Source organism: Psammomys obesus, unplaced genomic scaffold (assembly GCF_907164565.1).
Source record: "Psammomys obesus unplaced genomic scaffold, mPsaObe1.curated_primary_1811, whole genome shotgun sequence".
NCBI lineage: Eukaryota > Metazoa > Chordata > Mammalia > Rodentia > Muridae > Psammomys > Psammomys obesus.
The window spans coordinates 48,337,678-48,358,293 of NW_026585895.1; the positions used below are offsets into that span (position 1 = coordinate 48,337,678).

Consider the following 20,616-nt stretch of genomic DNA (forward strand, 5'->3'; position numbering starts at 1 on the left):
TCCTAGAAACTAAGCCACTTGGTGCCCAACACTGAAGGGCTCAGAGAAGCCTCTTGGGGGCCCCATGCTGCCTTTACTGGTCCCCTGGTGGCAAGAACCCTAAAAATGGCTCAAAAGTTAACAGAAAGGCTGGGAGTACAGGCTGACATTGGCAAGTGACCCCATCAAGCACAATGTGAGCAAACTGCAGCTTTAGAAACGGAACAACAGAGAAATGGTGAGATACCAACAGGGCACTCAAGCTTGCTGGCTTAGAAGCATCAGATTTAGACACACCTGAGTTTGAAACCTGATGCTCTTCAGTTAAGTAATCTGGCCTGTTCTCAACCTAGATGCCCTCAATCTCACAGACCTACAGGGGGAAAAAAAAAGAGGGTAGGTGTTGGCTCCCTTTGTTTACAGACACACACATGTAGCTGTCCTGTTCTACCTTCTGCAGGATGTGCAGACAGCTCATGCTGCCACCCAGGCAAATGCTATAAGCTGGACTCTGAAATGGTGGCAGGAGTCACTATCTTTTCATTGTTGGTCTAGGGCAAAACCCAGAACTGTGTGTATGCCAGACAAGAGCTCTACCACTGGGCTGTATTCTCAGGCCCTAGTCCCTAGATCTCGCTCTGACATGAAGGGATCCATAGTAAGCTGCTGGTTTTGAACCAAATGCAGGTCCAGCCCCATGTACTAAGCAAAGATGTCCCCTGGCTCCTATTTCCTGGATGACCTCCTGTGTGTCAAGTGCAAGTGCTTTTCACATGCTGACTTCCTGCTTCCACTTCACAGATCAAGTCACTGATTCTCGGGGAGTCCAGGGACTTGAGGCAGGTCTTATAGGAATTGAGGGGTAGTCTGTACCCTTAGCCCCAACCCTGCAGGATCCCTTGGAAACTTGTCAACATAGGAGAACCATTCTTGGGTCTCAGTGACAGCATAGCCACCTGCCATGCCAGAACCCTAGGCCCTGTGGCCTCATCCTTTACCATGAGTATTGCACACAAGGGAAGAGATCACATTGCAACTTGGTTCCTATCAAGGGAGAGATGGTCACAGAATCCATAGCCCATCACTCCCATGTCACAGGCAAGGAACACAAGGCAAAAATATTCGCCTGTCCAAGGTCTACCAACTGGAGGTCTGTGATTTGAACCCACAGCTGACTCTGGGTACCCAATACTACATTTTTCCACTTAAGGGCTGGAAAACAGAGGCCCTACGAATTCAAAGAAAGACACAATGGATGTTACACTGGTATGTGGTACCAACTTCTTCTCCTAACACCCAGACATACACAGAGCTGTTGAGCTGGATCTGCTCAGGGAACTTCCCTTCCTGTACCCAGAAGGCTCACTTGAGTGGCATGAGGAGGCAAAGATGGGTCTAAGCAATCCTTTGTCACCCAACAAACACAAGAGCTCTTCAGGTCTCAGTCAACATCCTATCCTTTCTCATGGAGTTGCTAGCACCTGGCCTAAATATAGTAGGTACCTCTACTGAAGGGGAGTCAGGGCCTAGCCTTTAAAAGTACCTGCAGAGAGAGATCTCAGAGGCAGGTGGTCCCAGAAGCATGCAAAACCCACTGACCCAGTCCTCTTCCTTGCCCTGGATCCTGGATCTGGCCATTTCCTCAGACCTGAAAGCTGGCTGTGGTGTCCAGAGGAGTGGCAGGTAGCCAGGAATGTGTGACCAGTTCCTGGCTGACTCGGGCCTGGGTGGTGTTTGATTCACCCAAAGAGGAAGAAATGAGAGGAAGGAGAGAGTCCTGTCCCTGGGGCCTGGTTCCTGAAATGACTGGTCTCCAGTCACAGGGACACCTTCACCCAGGCCCATCTTAAGGGCACCCGGTGTCTGTATACACAGGACTGGGTCTAAAGAGCCGAGCTCCTAGAGGCAGGGCCTCGGTATGCCTACAGTTGTCTCCTGTCCTCAAAGATGATGCTGAGCATCTGGCGAATGAGAGCTCTCTGTAGTCTATTTCCGTAAAGCTAAGCCTTCTCATTCAGATAGGGGCTTCCCAGATGTGGCTGCACCTTGTCAGGCGCCATCATTACCACTGCATCTGCTACCCAGATGTTCCTGTGCACACAGGATTCCCCATGGTTCTCTGAACTCCTGAGGTGACAAGATAATCAGGGTTCATTTAGACAGAGTCACCTTTCTTCACAGACTAGCACTGACTCAGAGCTGTTTTCCTAGCTGTGCTCAGCAGCTACCCAAGATTCCAATCACAGGACAGAGGACTCAGGGTTAGACAGGACCATGAGGCACTGACTCATGGGGCTCCACCTCCTCCATGAACACCTGAGACGCTGCAGACTCAAAGCCCAAGCCTGGGCCAAGAACTGCCATTGCCACTCACTCACTCATATTTACTGAGCACTTACTAGGAGTCAGGCTAAGTGGACCCCTTCCAGGCACACAACAAGGATAATCCCATCCTTCTTGAACCAGAACCTTTGAACTCTACTGGAGTGTCATCATGGATCTTGCCTTGGGCCTTTTTTGTTCAACAGTGTTATGTGATGGGTCCTTGTCTGCGAAAAAGGCTGCTATAATGGTTGCAAAATGTCTGCAACCCAAAACCCCAAGCACTCCATCCCACTGTGGCCTAAAAAGAAAGGCTGACTTGCCTACATCCAAGATGGGCCTGGTCAGCCTCACAATCAGGTCCAATCTTTCCCTGTTATCATTTTGGCAAACACAAACCCTGTAAAAGCTGCCAAGCCCAGGCTAAGTCTTCTCTTAGTGGGGCACACCAGTCAAGGGTTCATCCCAAAGACATGGTTTGGAGCCAGGTATAGTGGTGTACACCATTTAGCCCAGTACTCGAGAGACAGAGGCAGGCAGATCTCTGTGAGATCCAGGCCAACCTGGTCTATATGGTGAGTTCTAGGCCAGCCAGGACTACATAGTGAGACCTTGACACAAAGCCAAGAACAAAATGTAAGGGAGCTGGGCAATGGTGGTGCACACCTTTGATCCCAGCATTTGGGAAGCAGAGGCAGGTGGATCTCTGTGAGTTCTCTCTGCAAGTTCCAGGATAGCCAACGCTACACAAAGAAACCCTGTCTCAAAAAGGAGAAAAAAAGAAAAAAAAAAGAAAAAGAAAAGGTGAGGGTTTGGAGTTGATGTAAGCTTAGTAGCAAATCCCCATCTACTTTATGCTCTGCACTTCTCTGAGACAGACATGTCTAATGTTCTCGTTCTGCTTAGGCCCCAGGCACAGACCACAAGTATCATGGCCAGGGCAGAGAGTGGCTCAGCTTTAATTACACTTGTTTCAACAGGTGAACACCAGGAAGAGAGAAGTGCAACAACTGGAAGGAGAAAGGAAGAAATATGAACCTTTCCTTTTATGCTTCTACCCTAGATCCCCTCCAACTACTACTGCTCTGCATTGAAACTAAGCATGCCAGCTTTTACTGAGCATGTGCTATGAGCTATCAGAGCCACAGGCTATAATGGGTAGGTAATAGGTTCACCATGGCATTCAGGTACCATGGAAGAATTCATTATCCCATCATAGCAACATTCAGACACTCAGTAGTCTGACAGTAATCTCAGGAAACCCCCAAGCTTTCAAACTGCTAACCTCCAGCGCCTGGAAGGCCCTGCTCTGCTGGGGTTATAAGTGGCAGAAGGGGGGACTGGAGAGATGGCTCAGTTGTTAAGAGCACTGGCTACTCTTCCTGAGGACCTAGGTTCAATCCTCAGTACACACACAGCAGCTCACAACTGTTTATAGCTACAATTCCAGGGGATCTGGCACCTTTACAGACAGACATGCAGACAAAACACCAATGCACAATAAACAAACATATAAACAAATAAGCACTGAGTGGCAGAAGGAAAATCCCCAGCCCAAGAAGACCGCCTGCAGTTGCCAAGATGAAGTTCTGCCTAGTAAACAAGAGCGATACTCATCGGGTTGGAATGGTTCCGTCTGGCTTGCCAGAAAGCCCCAGGAAAAGCCCCAAAGATCAACTTCAGACTTCCAGGCATCTTGTGTTTGTCTTGAAAGCTTTGGTGCCCACCCAGAGCCCAGAGATATGGCCATCTCACAGCCTGTTTCTGCAACAGAGATATACAGTGCACAAGTCCTCACAGAGAACATACTTACGTAACTAAGCCCAAGGAGAATGTGCAGACCTTTCCAGACCTTTCCAGACATGGCTCCAACTCCAACAAAGATAACCTCATCTTTTCTGAACCAGACTGTTTTTAAACTCTACATAAGTAAGGCGAACCCGAAAGGCTTCAGGCCTTTTGTCTGCAGCACCTGTGCACCTTAGCTGCTTTGAACTGCTCCATGATGATGGCAGACATCATTCTTGGCCTAACGCAACTGTCTTCTTATCACTGGCAATCCTAAGTAATCTATCCCGCTGCTACTTTTGGTAGGTCTAAAGTACAAGTCTGGGGACTAGAGAAACAGCTCAGGAATTAAGAGCATTGAGTGTTCTTCCAGAGGACCAGGGTTCAATCCCCAACACCCACATGGAGACTGACAGCCATCTGTAACTACAGTTTCAGGGGATCTGACACCCTCTTTTGGCCTCTATAGGCACTACACACACATTGTACACAGATTTACATGAAGGCAAAACACCCATATACATAAAAATAGCAGTGAACTAAGAAATAAATAAAATCCAGGCATGGTGGTGCACACCCTTAATCCCAGCGCTTGGGAGGCAGGCAGAGGCAGGTAGATCTCTGCATTCCAGGCCAGACTGATCTATAAAGCAAGTCCAGGACAGCCAGGGCTACACAGAGAAACCCTGTCTCAGGGGAAAAAAAAAAAAAAGGAGGAGGAGGAGAAGTAGTGAAGGAGAAGGAAGAAAATGCTAGTCTGATTGATTTAAACCCCAGGTACCTCAGCACACTGTTAAGTCCATCCCCAAGCACCTCTCTTTTTTGAGCCCTTACCAAACTACTGGTTCTTTCCTGCACAGCTACTCTTCTCCCACAACCAAACTCTGCCTACCCACACCAACTCCACATCACTGGACAGGTGGGAGCCTACAAAGATAAACTATATCCCATGGCCCCAGACAGATAAGGTAACCAGAAAACTGTCATGGAACAACCCAGGGAAGTACAAGCAGCAGGTGCTGCCTGCACATGTCTGCAGAATCCAGCCCTGAAGACAGGAAGTGGTGAAGAGGACACTTCACGTGTGAATGGGCCCCAGCCTCTGTTCTGACACCACCCAGGTTACACACTTCCTCTCCTCGAAGGTTGAGTCTGTGGTAAGCTGCCAGGGCCTAGCCATGTGTTAAGCAGATAACCTTGATCGTGGGTAGTTCTGCTGTCCTCAAGTTAGTAGCCCTTAGAGGAAAAGCCCTTGACCATAGTCCAGAGCAGTTCAACAGCTGCAAGATCCAATGGCAGTGCCTGAAGTCACTTATCATCCCAAACCTGTACAGACATTGCTATTCTCCGCAAGGGATACACTCAACTCAGCTAGTGGGCCCTTGGCTGTCTCTCAATTGAAGTCTTTAAGCCCACAGTGGTACCCAGCTGCCTAGTATATGGATAAGGGTTCCTCCTGGCACAGACTGACACTTCGGGCACTGGGCGGGGGGTAGGCTTAGCAGCTGGCAGTAGCCATCACATAGTCAACACCAACAATCACATTGGTTCAGAGCCAGGGGTGAGAAATCCAAGCCTGAAGCAATGCCAACACACAGCAAGAGGCCCAAGAAGTAAGATGCAATGGAGGCATTCCTGGCCTTGAAGGGTCATAGTCTGGGAAGGAGCTGAATACAATGAATAGGGACTGTAATGTCTTGAAATAAGGGGCACAGCAGGTAGCGATGCCAATAGCCCAGGAGGGTATTTCCCAGAAGTGGCCACTGGGCTGAGCAGTAGGTCCACATAAAAACGGGTAAGGGGTTTGAGAAAAAGCAGAGTAACCAGAAAAACAAGGGGCAGGATGTGGGCCACTGAAAGGCCTTGGGTTCTCTCATCTACTGCTACCAGGAAGCTTACAGCCAGTGTCCTGCACCTCAGTTGAGGAGCTGTCTGCTCATCAGCCATGGTCCCTGAGCAGTGTTTCAGCAGAGTAGGGCTAAGCCAATAGGGAAGAGAAGGAATGTGGTAGGCCCTCAGCTCAGACAGTAGGGTTCTAACTACTGACTCCCACCCTGCTGAAGGCAAAGGAGCAAGCCTGAGCAATAGATACCCTCTCTTGTCAACACAGTGGTCTAGATTCCCAGGGGAGTACCAGCTACTAAGTGACATACCACTTGGCCCAGAGGGAATAGGACAGAGTATAACATAGTGCTCCCACTATGGACCAGAAGCCAAGCTGGCGTTCTAGTAAGCACTATTAGTACATAGTACCTCCTCCAGCAACAGCAGCCCTGCTTCCAGCGAGATGGAAGAGGCTGGGGCTGAAGTCCCTTGTTGAAGCCATAGGCAAGTGAAGAGCAGGCTGGGGTGGGTCAGTGGGGTAGGCAAAGCAGAAACCTAGCCAGCAGAGTCAGTTCCTATCAGCACTCCTACCCATGAAAGAAGGAGGCTACAGAGCTGAGGTCTGCCAGTCAACATCTGGGCAGAACTGGGTAAAAGCATTTTGAGGTCTATATTCAAGAGCTCTTATAAGCCACGGGTGCCAATAGATTCAAAGAAAAAAGACCACAAGTTTGCAACCACAACTCTGATGACACTAAGGCTAGATATGGGTTGGGCAGCTTCAAGCATACAGAAATGCAGTCTGCCCTTTGGAGAGCCAGGAGGCCTAGAACATCTCTAGGACCTGGGACAAAACTAACATCCCACAATCCAAAACACTTGCCAGGAGAGGTAAAGAGGAGCTATATGCTCTCTCACCCCACCTTACTTAGCTCCAGGCCTCTTACTGGTGTCTCTCCCTTGCTCACACTTGTCCCTGGCTTCTCTTAAATTGGTTTACTTCTCTGTTCCTTATACTCCACATACCAAGTCCCTCAGTTCCTGAGACCTAGAGGCAGCCTTACTAGCTGGCGCCTAGATGCACACGCAGGACCCCTTGAAAGTAAGTCAGGGTTTCCAGGTTCTGACAGAGCAGGGCTCAAAGTCACTCAGAGGCCTGCAGGCCACTCCCAGTTAAGCAGGACCTACAGGCAGCAATGTTATTGCTGCCAAAAAGCCCCAGCCAACCAGGAGCTCCAAGCAAATAGCAGGCCTAAGGGAGCAGCCTTGGTTCCACAGAACCAGATCACCTAGGATCAGGGCTACTGCCAAGCTACCAGGCAGGCGAAGGCACAGCCAAGGTGGCACATGCCAACAGTGTAGCCAGTTGGCATCAAAGGCCAGGTCCAAGCAACCGCCACTAAGGCAGGAAACAGGTTGGGAAGCTTCTTACAAAGGCCACCAGCAGTATGATCTGACTTCAAAGAGAGCCAAGTAACCCTGTGCCACAGCCCAGCCAACCTCTAAGGCCCACTCCTCCCCATCTCCTCCTGCCAATGGGTTTCTTTAACTACAGGTTCCCTGGTCCCTGTGCCTGCACAGGAAAGACCTTCCACAGGGGCCTCAGGAATCAAAGTGACAGTAAGAGACACCCAGAACATGCTACAGAACTAAGAGTATGCTGTGGGAGGAGGAAGAGCCCTTATGTCCAGGTGAGGAGGCAGTTACAAAGCCCATCACAGCACTGTTGCCTGGTTTTCCACTTAAAGGAAACAGAAAATTTGGACTTCTACAAGAGCCAGTTTCCAGTCCACCTTTGCAGCCTTTGAATACCTACCTCCTAGCACCTTCAAAGTATGATGCCATGTCTTTAGAATAGGGAACACTCTCGCACAACTTGCCTGTTGCACTCCTCCAGTTTGTTCCTTCTTTTCTCTCTGAGTGCCACTACTCTGCCAGGCTAGGTCAGCACTGCCTGTAGTCTCTGCACCCAAGAGCCATCATCTCAATTGGTAAATGATGTCACACTGTTCCCTTGCCCCTGCAGGATTCCCAAGACTAGAAATAGTTCCAGTCAGGCCACCTTCCACCTTTGTTTTCTCTAGTCCCTCAACTCTCTTCACACCCCAAGCCCACCTCATCCAGACACACATGCCTTCAAGCCACAGGCTTCTCCTCTACAGGCTCCTCCCCATCTTCAGCTCAATCCCTCTCAGCTTCCAAGACCCCCATAAGTATTCTTTCCTCGGGGAAGCCCTGTGTGCTTACTATGAGACAATGAGCTTGGGGCAGAGGGTGAGAAGAGTTAGAGGCTAGAGAAAACAAAGATGGACAGATGTCTGAACAAAAACCATTTTGCCACTTGGTCTGCCAGGGTCCACTGGGACTCACAAGGGCGTGCCCCAGATTAGCTTGGCCTACCAGGCATTCTGCCACCAACTAAGTGGGAGCTCTGAGGAATAGCACTGCCTAGTCCTATAGGAGTCTCAGTCAAGAAGGAAGAAAAGACCCACGTCTACTAGCTCCCTCCTACCTTTCCAATTGTTCAGTCCACAGTCCTGTTCTGAGCAGGACAATAGATGCCTTATCCAACTTGGTGGTCCACTTATATCTTCACACTACTACCCCCTTATGACCCTTATGAACTGGGTATCCAATCTCCAACCTGCTTTCTCAGGGCCCAGACCAAGCAGCCCCAGAATATGCCGTGCATGGCTGTGAACCCAGTGGCATTCTACAGCTCTTCTCTCAACGAGGGAGGGGCGAAACCCTGGCCAAATGTGTGGCTTGGATATGAAACAATCAAGCCTGTCTGCCTGCCCCCAGGGCTAGGATCTGGGCCTGGGCACAAGGCCTCCAGATGCACAGCTAACTTGTCCAAGGACTTTCTTCGCGCTCAAGAATCCCAAAGGCTCCTTTGAGTACTCCTACACGGTGGCACATGGCTGTGCACATAGAAGGCAGACAGCGCCCGTGTGATAAGTAGCCAGGCTTTACTTACAAAAATAAAACCCCACTGAAGGCATAGTGAGGACTCAAAACTGGCCAAGAAGAAAGGAAAAGGGTTGTGGGGAGGCCATCTCCAAGTCACAGTTGGCTTCTCACACAGCCTGGCACTAAAGTATAGAGCAAGGTAGCCTTTCTTTTCCTTCCTCCTGACCCACCCATTTTCTTCGTGCAGTGAGAACTGAAGCACAGGGGACAGAGATAAAAACTAGACTATAGTCTGTCCAACTGGGACATTTATTTCTCCTATGAAGTAACTCTGGCAAGTTACTTTTCTGCCCCAGACCTTGATTTCCCAGTCCACTGGCTAAGAAGATAGTATCTTTCTCTCCTCTCTCTTCTTCATCCTGTGAAGTAAGTCAGTGTTCCCCTTGTACTCCTCTCCCCAGACACAGCTACCACATGCATGTGGCAAGCCAAAGAACCAATGTCAGCAAGGGGCAGGGCCCCTGAGAGGTTTGGACTTCTGACCTGAAGGCCACTTGGACACATTAGCCTCTGCCAGACTGACCATACTTAGATGGGACCTCTGTATCCTCCTGAACACCCTCCAAATCTGAAAGCCCTTCCAGGTACCACTTGGGATTATCTTCTTGGAAGGCCTCAGGCAAATATATGTGGCGAATGTCCACTGCACCCCAGTGACTGCCCATGGTTGACCACAAATACTCAGTGATTACTTTAGTCCCACCCTGACTTTATAGTCTTGGGGACTCCCTATTAACCTGGGCTTCACAAAACCCAGTGTAGTGCCTCTAAACTGCCTAGCTCCAGACTCTGCTGTACCACCCAACCCACTGAAAGGGGCCTTTGTAGAGTCTGGAATTTCACATGGATCTGTAGTTGCTTGTAACTCAGAAAATCAAGGCCAGGCTTTGAATTGGACCTGCTGCAATCAAGTTCTATCTCTGGCACTATCTAGGGTCCAGTCACTTCATCTCTCCTGACCTCAGTGTCCTCAACCACAAGTAGGGCAACCGGTCAGGTATTTGGGTAGCTCAGCAAGTCCCCGGCATCGTCAAGTACACAATCGGAGAAAGCCACTATGAGAAAAGAATTTTCCCCCACTGCCATTTACCACCTGGTAACTTCCAGCATGTGGTTTTGCCACTCTGGCCTCAGTGCCTCTCCAGACGGCTAGGGACCCCTTGCACAAAACACTCAGCACTATGCTTGGCACAGTTTAAGAATCTGGTTGCTGTGTGAACTGCTGTTCCGAAGGCAGTATTAGAAGGCTAAGGAACAGCCCCAGGAATCACCTGTTCCACCTGTTCAATTGGGTCAGATGCAGCTGAATACCAGTTGTTGCCATGGTACTCAACACACTGGAAAACACCAGCTAGGAAAGAGGGTGTTGCAGGGGTGGGGCCCAGGGCTGTTGTCAGTCTGACACCGCCCATGCTGCCAATAGCACATCTGCCATCCAGAGGTCCCTAGGGTTGGGAATATGTTCTGTCACATCTAGGCCTAGGATCTAAGCAGGTCTAGTCACCTCAGTCCCTACTCCAACTTATAAACAGGGTCACGGAAGTAGAGAGGTGGCCAAGGTTCCTGGGCTACAAGATCAATGTGGGAGGAGTGTGGGCAGAGGGAACAGCAACCTAGGAACCCCCATCTCTTGGGTAAAAGCCCACAGAAGCCAAAGCCGTTTTGAAGTGGCTCAAGTTCCAACATCACTGCTCTCTGCAGCCACACCTGCCCAGCAGTACCCATGTGCCCAGTATCTAAGCACTCAGCTTTGGGCCTCAATGCCAGCTCCTTCCTCTTTATTACCCCACCCCTAAACGAGGATTTATCTAGAACGGGAATGGGGAAGGCTGCCTGGGCTCAGCTGGGTTCAGAGAACATGTGGCCTCTTGCCAGGCAAAAGAAGGGAAAACAGAGGTGAAATCCAGAGCATGTGTGCTAAGTCCCGGAACTTTCCAGACTTTCCAGGATGTGGGGGCAAGTTGGGGCAAGGGAAAAAAGTCTGACAGGTAGGGTCACAGTTGCTGGCTAAGGGTCTAGTGGGACAAGTAAACCGTCAGCCTGGGCTGGGTACAAATTCTTTGGTACTATGCTCAATCCTAACTCACAAAAAACGATCTCTGTTAATTACGGGTGTGTCCCCACGACCTGGGCTTTGGGGGGCTGGGGCCTGGGCCCCTTACAATACAGGAATAGTAACAGCTAGAACAACTTCCCTGGCCAGATCTGGTACACTCTCCCTTCCCCTCACAACCGAAAGATGGGTATTGCTTCCCCATTTTAAAAGAGAAAACTGAGGCTCAGACGCACAAGAGCCCCTCTCTCTCTGAGCCTGTTTTTACCTCTGTAAAAATGTTCCTCACCTCTACTCCTGTTCCATGGCATAGTCAGGGGGTTGAAAGGTGCTAGTAAAACAGCAAACAGAGCACCAATAATTGCTAGCTCTTGAGATCAGCGAGACTGGGTAATTCACCCAAAGCCACTTAGCCTAAAAGTGGCTGGTTCCAGGTCCATTGATGGGCACAACCCTCTGACACTGTGCTGTTAGGAGGGGTACCGGTAGGGATTCCAGGCTTCACAGGCAGCGGGTTGCAGCCACCCCCACCACAAAGGGCAGCCCTTTTCCAAATTCCTCAGATAAGCAGCTCAGAGCAGAACCGGAGGCCCAGTGGACAGAACAGGCACCTCACTCTACACACAGGTTCCAAAATCTGAATCAGACCATATAGCTTCTCTTCTCCCAACAGGTCTCCCAACAGGCCAAGTCTGGTGGACAACTGCTTCTGGCAAAGTCCCTGGCAACCCATTTACTTCCTCTTTCTGGGGCGCATTATCCCAATCTGTAAAACACACCTATGAAACCTTAGACTAGTGAGACAGTCTTTCTGGGGCGCATTATCCCAATCTGTAAAACACACCTATGAAAACCTTAGACTAGTGAGACAGTCCCAGCTAACTAGGCCCACAAGACCAAAGGAGCAAGGAAAGACTAGGTGAGAGAAGCATTCCAGGCCCTGGGCCAGGGCCCTATCTACTGCAACTTCTGCAATGACTCTGATGGAGAAACCTGTATTAGGTGCAGAAGAGGGAACAGGAACCCAGAAAGAGACAGACTCCCTTCTCCATCAATTGGACTCCAAGGACCTCTGCAGGCAAGCCAGGACCGTGTGACACCCCCCCCCCCCCCCCCATGAGCTCAATCTGCAAAGGACAGACTGGGAACTCCATCTCAGTCAACAAACAATAAGCTGGGAAGCTGGACCTACCAGGATGGTGAACCACACAAAACCAAACTCTAGAGCTTTTTTTTTCAGAGGAGGGCAGTCTCCTGGCAAGGATATTTGCAATGCAAAGCAGCCCAGCTTCAGCCAGTAAAGGGCAGTCACTCAGAGGGGGCTGGGCAACCCAAAATCCAGGCACCACCCTCAATCAAATCCAGGGAGTGCCTGGGACTGGGCTTTCCCAGCCAAGAGGAGACTGGCTGCCAGAGAACCTGTGGCTGAACCAAGCTCTCAATCATATGACAGCCACAAGAGCCAGCTTGGTGGCAAGATGGCCTGGGCCACCCCTACTTACTCCCTCAAGGTGCAAATCTCATTCAGCTCTCTCCATGCAAGTTTGCTAAACGGGTGACTTGGAAAATGCACGCAGGCCCTAAAAAGGTTTCTGGATAGTCACCTGCAGACAAGTGCCTGGCACTCTGCCAGCTCACTCGAACCCAAGTCTTTCCCCAGACGGGCCTCTTTTCCGTCCTCAGCTGAGGCTTCTACATTTGCCAAGTGCCTGGACTCATCAGCATTCCCCACCCTCCCCTACGAATGAGCCTACATGCCTACCTGGACGACAAGCTGACAAAGTCCCCGCCATCCAGCAGCCGGACCTTGCAAAAGAGGACCCCGTTCACGAAGGGGACCGCAGTCAGCTCCTCCAGGGTGAAAGTGGTTTGGAATTTGAATTTCTTCTTCTTCATCAAAAAAGCCATGAGCGAATTCCCTGAGTATGAAGCCCGCAGGGCCAAAAAAGAAAAAGAAGAGGGGGATCCTAGAAATCCCCAGGATTCCTTTCCCGACACCACACCCCCCCCCCTCAAAAAACACCAGAGCCGGATCCAGTCCAGATGGCGGCAGAGGCTGCGGGGCAGTAGAGGTTCTGAGTCCGGAGCCCCGGGTCTGAGGAATCAGTCCGGCTGCTTTCACCCTCGGGGGACCCGGGCTCCACCGACATGTAAACAGCGAGGTGCGGCCCCGGCGGCGGGGGCAGGCGTGGAGGGCGGCTCGAGGGCTGGCAGCAGCATCCCGAGCCGCGGGGCCCGGCAGACCGGTGAGACTGAGACCGCCAGGCGAGCCGCGGGAGGCCCGGGCTGCGGCCCCGCCCCCGCCCCGCTGGCGGCAGAGGGAGGCGCCCGGGCGACGCACACGCCTCCGCACCTGGCGCGCCGCGGTCTGCGCAGGTGAGGCCGCGGGAAGCGGAAGCCACTTTCAGTGACCGCCCGGGCTCCGCGGAGACCGCTTCGGGAGGCGCTGCCGGGCGGCCTCCGGCTCGGTCCTGGGACGCACGCCGCGCCTGCCCTGACGGAGTCTGAGGCGCCTTCCGAACCGGCCGAGTGGCCTCTGCCTCGTTCAGTCCCGGGAGGACAGCGGCGCCGTCGCCCGCACCTCCGGACGCAGCCGACCGAGCCAGGCGCAGCTCGGCACTGCTCGGAGAACGCCGAAGCCCCAACGCGACCGCCCGCGGAGCCGCGGCCGAGCGCGGCAGGGGCGGGGCGCCCGAGGCTCACAGCCAACCTGCGATTGGGCGGCCCGACTGGATGAGCGCGGATTTTTATTGGCTGGGTGAGGGCGTAGGGCGGGGCTCGCGGAGGCAGAGCCGGTTCAGGGCGCTCGGGTTGGAGCGCTCGCGTGGCTGGACCCGCCTCCTCGAGAAGCGCGGTGGGGAGGGGTCTAGGGGCCTGGAGAAGCGGTGGGAGGTCGCGGGGTGGGGGGCCGGCGCGGGCTAGAACGGGAGGAGAGCACGAGCCCAAGAAACAATGACTAGGAGAAACAGTTTGAAAACTAGGGCTGGGACCACTTGCTGGGTCCCGCCAAGAGCCGAGCTCGTTAAGCACTGAAGCAGGCTGATGAGGTAGTGAGCCCCCGTTTCAGGAAAACGACACTCGCAGGTCTTTCTCCCCTCTGTGACAAGGGTCTGCCCTGGCGTTGCCGCTTGTGAAAATCCCTTGCAGCCCTGCAGCCCTGTGAGGCAGCTTGCCTCGTTCCAGGCTGTTATCTAAGGCTTTTGTTCTTCGGTTTCTTGGATAGTTACAACAGGGGACGCTTTGGGGAGCCTCGTATTCTCCAAGCCGTCGGCATTCTGTAATTCTTTTTCTCCGCCCGCCAGTGTTTAGGGGCTCTGCCCCCAGTCAGCCAAGCACCCAGTGGGAAGACTGGACCACAGAGGAAGCTATGGTCTGCTGAAGGGCTGGGGAGGTCAGAGGAGACGTGCGCTTTGGATTGGGAAGGAAACTCAAAGGAAGGGTCCAAGCCTCGGTACAGGCAGAGGCAGCCACCAGAGGCCTGTTGACTAGACAGCGTGGCACTCACAAAGTTTTGAGCACCCCTGCACACATTCTAACTTGATAGAAAAGCAGGTCAGGCTAGAGTCTGGCACAGCCAAGTTTTAGACCAGAGCAAAGAGGGAGCCATCATCTGTTTTTTTGTTTGTTTTTGTTTTTTTGAGCTAGTGACTTGCTTTTTCTGGCCTCAAGTAACTTGGAAAGAAGATGGGGAATGGGTGAGTGAGAGACCATCCAGACAGGAGATAAGGCCTGCAGGACTTCAGTGGGGAAGAATAAAGAGAGATGGGTTGATTGGCAGTCAAGATGCAAATTCCCTGCAGAATTTGACATCATGTTTGGACATGTGAATGTAAACTTGCATTTCTGAGCTTGCATTTCAGTAGCAGGTGGCAGTCTGTGCCTCTCTTAATTGTCCCATTATGTAGAAAACACAATCCAGCCCTCTCTGATGTAGCTAGGTATCTCCTTTTACAAGTGGGGAGGTAGCGGCCTAAGGCTTTGTGTTTTAAAAAATGCATTTATGTGAGTGGGCACATGTGACACAGTGCCGTGGAGGACAGAATAACTTATGTTCTCTCCTTCTACCGTGTGGGTCCTAGAGATTGAACTAAGTCATCAGACTTAGCAGCAAGTACTTTTACATTTTACCTGCAGCGTCTTCCTACCAGCTCAGCTTTTTGTTGTTTTTTGTTTGTTTGTTTTTGTTGTTGTTGTTGTTTCTTTGTTAGACATGGTATCTCCATGCCCCATGTCTTTAGCCCTGGTTGGCCTCAAACTGACTGTGTGGCTAGGGATGATCCTTCTGCCTTTATTGATTAAGCTGCAGGGTTACAGGCTTGTACTTCCACTATACTTGGCCTAGAGGATTTAAATTCTTTGGCTGGACTCTCAATCTTTCCCCCAAGGCCATCCTCCAAGAAAGATAGGATATCCAAGAAGTCAGCCAAGGATATCAGGAGGCCTAACTGGGTCCTCAACTGTGTGTAACCTCCGGCCACTCCAACAGAAAGTAAACTCAGCTTTGCCACCAGGCTTAGCTCCATTTCTCTCTGTGCAGCCTAAAGGCTAGGAACCCAGGAAGTGCCCTTCTCACTTCCCAGATGGTATAAAAAGTGTGATACCAGAATAGGATGCAAGATTTGGTGTGATACAAACTCTAGTTAGAATCCTGGCTATGGTTCAAGGCCAGCCTGGTCTACAGAGTGAGTTCCAGGACAGCCAGGGCTAACAAGGTGGGTGCTCAGCTTGTGATAACTGAAGCGTAGGCTCTACAGATGGCAGTGGGGTATTCCGTGTGATACAGTGAGGACTATGTGCTTTGGAGCCAACAGTACCGAGCTCAAAATCTAGTCAGCATACCATTGGCAGTTTGTGGCACACAAGCTTGGGTGAAGCTTTGCATGCACAGAAAAGGACGTTGAAGAGCTTCTTCCAAAAGAGGTTAGGCTTGGCTGCCCTCGATACTCAGTAAAGGGGCTAGAGAGTCCAGGTCAGTAGTTAAGAGCACTGGCTGCTCTTCCAAAGGACCTGGGTTTAATTCCCAGCAACCACATGGTGGCTCACAACTGTCTATAACTCCAGCTCCAGGGGATCCGACAACCTCACACACACACACACAAGCAAGCAGAAACCCAGTGTACATAAAATAAAAATAAAGTTATTTTTTAAAAAGATACTCCAGTAAAAGAAACAAGAGTGAAAAGTAGCTTTATTGTCACATTGGGAAATGGAACAAGTAAATCCAGTGACCTCCCGAAGTCACTGGGCTACTGACATGAGTTTAGGTTTAAAGAAAGACCTTCACTCCTGCCAAGTGTGGAGACACGTGAAAATCCCAGGACCCAGGGGACTGAAGCTAGAGGATCCCAGCAAGGCCAATCCTATTGCAAAAGAAGAGGGCAGGGGAGGAAAGGAACGTCAAAGGAGACACCTTCAATTTCTCTACCTCTAAGCTATCATTTCTTCCCTTGCAGCTTTTCTAGAACATTGTGCCTATGAAAGACTCAGAACTAGAGAGACAAGGGGATCTGAGAAAGTATCTGTGGGAATCTCCTGCCAGCAGCTCACATTCCTCCAGTGTCCCAGAAGCTACCCCTTTACCACCCTAGCTCGCTGAGGCCTTGATCAGATGAATAAGGAACCTAACTGACGCCAAGCTTGGACGAATAGTCTTGGGGGAAAGATCTAGGGAGATTGTTTGAACCAAAGTTCTGATTCAGGTGCAGTGCTTAAGGGGTAGGTACTTCAGAGGTGTCATCTCAGTTGAGACTCAGTAATTCAGGGGACCCAGGCACATGATAAACTGGGGTTATAAGTTTGCATATTTAGGGGACTCTGTGACTTCTGTCATTGAAGTACAAAGAGGGCGAGAGCATTGCCACAAGTTGGAGGTCACCCTCATCTATATAGCAATTTCCAGGCTGGCCAGGACTAAGTAGCAAGCCCCAGGGACACAGACAGGAGTCTGAAGCCAGTCCTATGCAGAGACGGTATGATGGGAAGAGAAAGAGGACCCTTCAGAGGAAGTACTGATCGATAGTTATTGCAGCACTGTTAATATTCATTCGCTGTGGGTAGAGAGGGTAGAGAGATGGTAGAGCCATAGAGGCACTCACTTGCTGTATGTAAGGCTGACAACCTGAGTTTAATCCCTAGAACCCATCATGAAGAAACAAAACTCACTCCTAAAAGTTGTCCCGTTAGTGAGTAAAAGGAAAACTGGAAGTGTCAAGCTGCAGATCTTCAGAACTGCCTGGAAGAGAAAGACACGTGAAAGAGAGAAAATGCCATGCCTTGAGTTAGGCTGACATGGAGGTCAGCCACGTGTCCTACAGCAGCCACAGAGTGGAAAGGGGATCTTTAGATAAGCATGCTTAGAGAGCAGATAATATGAAAAGGGCCAGGTAGGCAGACTTACAAAGCTGTGTGGCTCTTCCTCTATAAGTGATTATCAAATACAATAGATATTTTTTTCATGTATTGGTGTGTTTTGTCTGCATGTACATCTGTGCACCACATTCATGCCTGGTGCCTAAAGAGCCCAGAAGAGCATGTTGGATCACCTGAAACAGAAATTACAGATGGCTACGAGCTACCATGCAGGAGCTAAGTATTAAACCCAGGTCCTCTGGAAAAGCAGCCAGTGCTCTTGACCACTGAGCCATCTCTTCAGTCCCCCAAATAAAATTTTAAAGTTACTCAAAGTCCTGGTCAAGAGTTGAGAGTTTTCTACCTGTTCAATAGCCTCAATGGTTTGGTTTTGGTTTTTCAAGGCAGGGTTTCTCTGTGTAGCCTTGGCTGTCCTGGACTCGTTTTAGAGACCAGGCTGGCCACGAACTCACAGCGATCCACCTGCCTCTGTGCACCACCACTGCCTGGCTTGCAGTGTTGTTGGTTAGAGTTAAGTGAAAGTCAGCAAGGGTTTAGGCATGGGAAAGGAGTAGACAAGAATGAAGAAATATCATGTGACCTCATCCTTCAGAACAGAAGGGCAACCAGAGAAATCAGGGCACCATAGAGAGCCTTTTCCTTCTGTGCTGGGTGAGATTTTTGACATAAGCTAGAGTTATCTGGGAAGACAGACCCTCGATTGAGAAAATGCCTCCATCAGGCTGGCTTGTGGACAGGTCTGTAGGGCATTTTCTCCATTAGTGATTGATGTGGAGGCCCCACCCTTTTGTGGGTGGTGCTGGATGGTAGAAGGAAACCGGTTGAGGAAGCCAAGGGGCTCAAGCCGGGAAGCAGCGCTCCTCCACGGCCTCTGTCCCAGGTTCCTATTCTGCTCAAGTTCTTGCTGTGGCTTGTGAAGTGTAAGCCAAACAAGCCCTTCCTGCCCAAATTGGTTTTGGTTATGGTCTTCATCACAGCAGAAGAAAGCAAACTGACCGTCTCTGGCCATGCCTATACTCTGTGATGCTGTTGACAGCTCTGTCCCATTAGAGCAGGAAGTACAGAGTCAGACACTTCACCCACAGGGTCCTTTTATCTAGTTCAAAGCCTGACACAGAATACATGTTTCAAAACTGTGATCAAATGTATGTACATGTGAAGAGAGAATGGGATGGGTACATAGTGGACAGATACGCGAGCGGGCACATGCATGGATGGGTGTGTGGACAGGTGCGTGGGTGGTTACATGAATCACTGCTTCCACTCATCAGAATAACCATACAGAATGATAAAGCTTCATTGGACTAGAGCGATTGTTCAGCAGGTAAAAGTGCTTCCTGAGTTTGAACCCCAGACCCCATGATGGTAGGAGAGACACACTCCTGAAAGCTGTCCTCTGAAATCCACAAGCATGCCATGGCATGCATGCTCCTACACACACACACACACACACACACACACACACACACACTTTTTTAATTTAATAATTCAATGTGTACAGTTCTAGTCACTGTGGAAGCTGAAGCAGAAATTGCTCCAAGAGTTCCACACCAGCCTAGCCAACAAACAGGACCCCGCATCAAAACCTTTTTGTGTGTGTGTGCAGAATTCCTTTTGTTTGAGATAGGGGTCACACTATGCAGCCCTACTGGCCTTGTACTTGCTAAGTAGCCCAGTGTGTCCTCAAACTGAGAGCAGTCCTCTTGCCTCAGCACCCACGGTGCTGGGGTTATAAACGTGTCGCAACACCCAGCTCTCAAAATTGCTTTTTACAAATGACCCGACTGTAATATTTCCATGTGCATGGGAAGGCACATACACAGACTAGCCTGACTTTCATACATAATGAGTTCCGGGCCTGCCGGTGCTACACCATGAGGCAGCCCTGCACCCCATGTATCAGAGGGAGATACTGGGAGAATGAGGGAGGCACGCAGGACAAGGACTGTGTGTCCCCTACTCCATCCTGGGCCCTCAGGATGTCCTGTGAAGGCAGGTGGCATTAATGGGCTCCTGAAAGACTGTTAAGGTGGAAGGTGGCCACGATTCTCACAGAACAATGTGTGAAGGACAAGCTTGTTTTTGTGAAGAAAAGCAAGAGCTGTTTATGTGGGCATAGAAAAGAATCTTGGAGGGATACACCCAAAGGGGTTGTTTGCGGAAGCTTCCATCTGAGGCAAGGCTTTGGAAAGATGTTTGCTGGAGTGATCACGGCTCTTCTGGGTGGGGGCAGGGCATGGGGGGGAGCATTACCTCACGTTTACAAAGGGCATGGAGGTAGAGTTCCAGCACCGCACACACACACAGTTCACTAAAGGAAAACTCTCCTGGCTCTTGTTTGATTCCTGTAATAGAATGAGTTAGATTTGTTGTTGTTGGAGACAGGACCCCCCCTACAGCATCAGCTGCCCTCAGACTTGCTATCTAGCCAAAGATGACCTTGAACTTCTGATCTTCCTGTCTCTACCCCCCAAGCTCTTCAAGGACAGGCATGTAACACCATGTCCATTTTGCTCAGTGCTGGGGACTGGAGCCCATGACTCTATATGCTAAGCAAGCACCCTATAACTGAGCTATATTCCCTGCACCTGAATTCTTTTTTGCCATTGAACAATATTAACTACAAGAATATCATAAACAAGAGTCCCTCTACATTTCTTTCTCCTGATATGAAGCCAAGCTCTTAGCCTGGCGCTTAGCCTGTTTTAGAAGCAACTGCTCTGACCCTCTACCCACCTCCATCAGACCCTTACTGCCCATCTGAGTTAGGTTTAACTCAGTATCTGGTGCTAGCCCACATATCCATACCTCATCCTTCCCGCTCTGAATCAGTGCCTGCTCCTGACTCTGTGTCTTCATGGTAACGAACACCCACATGCACAGAAAACAAGAGCCTAAGGTTCTGTTTGCTCTCCCCTGCCCAGGGCTTAGAATAAAACCCTGGCCACATTAATTGAAACAAAGAAATGGAGAGCCAGAAGTGGGAAGGGAACGATCAAAAGAGAACCAGACACAAGAGAGAGTAAGGTAGGTATTGTAAATGTTACTTGCCCAAATATCCTTGATCATAGACTACCCAGCTGGCCCGGGCTCTCTGTCACCTGACCCCCAACACAGAGCCTTGTTCACACAGCCATGCTGTGCCAAGCAGCCTTCCTGGTCCAGCTTGCCAAGGGCAGTCAGTGCTGATTCACCGGTGACTGGGCTCCAATTATTTGCAGAACCGGAATGGCAGCCGAGCCACCAAAGCAGCTGACCAAGGACATATTGATTTGTCCTGGGCTCCTTGCTGTCATCCGAGCCAGCCA

The 20,616-nt window shown here is 50.5% G+C and overlaps 1 protein-coding gene and 1 long non-coding RNA gene across 2 annotated transcripts in view; both read right to left on the minus strand.

The window, feature by feature from the left end:
* Eeig1 (estrogen-induced osteoclastogenesis regulator 1) overlaps window positions 1–13,556 on the minus strand; it is a 32,698-nt gene extending 19,142 nt beyond the window's left edge. Inside the window, exon 1 of the mRNA XM_055600269.1 lies at window positions 12,702–13,556. Coding sequence (XP_055456244.1) covers window positions 12,702–12,847 — 146 coding nt within the window. The 5' untranslated portion in view covers window positions 12,848–13,556. The remainder of the gene's footprint in view (window positions 1–12,701) is intronic.
* Window positions 13,557–16,245: 2,689 nt separating this feature from the next.
* LOC129671536 (uncharacterized) lies at window positions 16,246–19,670 on the minus strand. The gene is made up of 3 exons (XR_008719357.1): window positions 19,562–19,670; window positions 17,102–17,171; window positions 16,246–16,299 (listed from the first exon to the last, which is right to left on the minus strand). It is a non-coding gene; the product is annotated as an uncharacterized LOC129671536 (long non-coding RNA).
* Window positions 19,671–20,616: the final 946 nt, after the last annotated feature.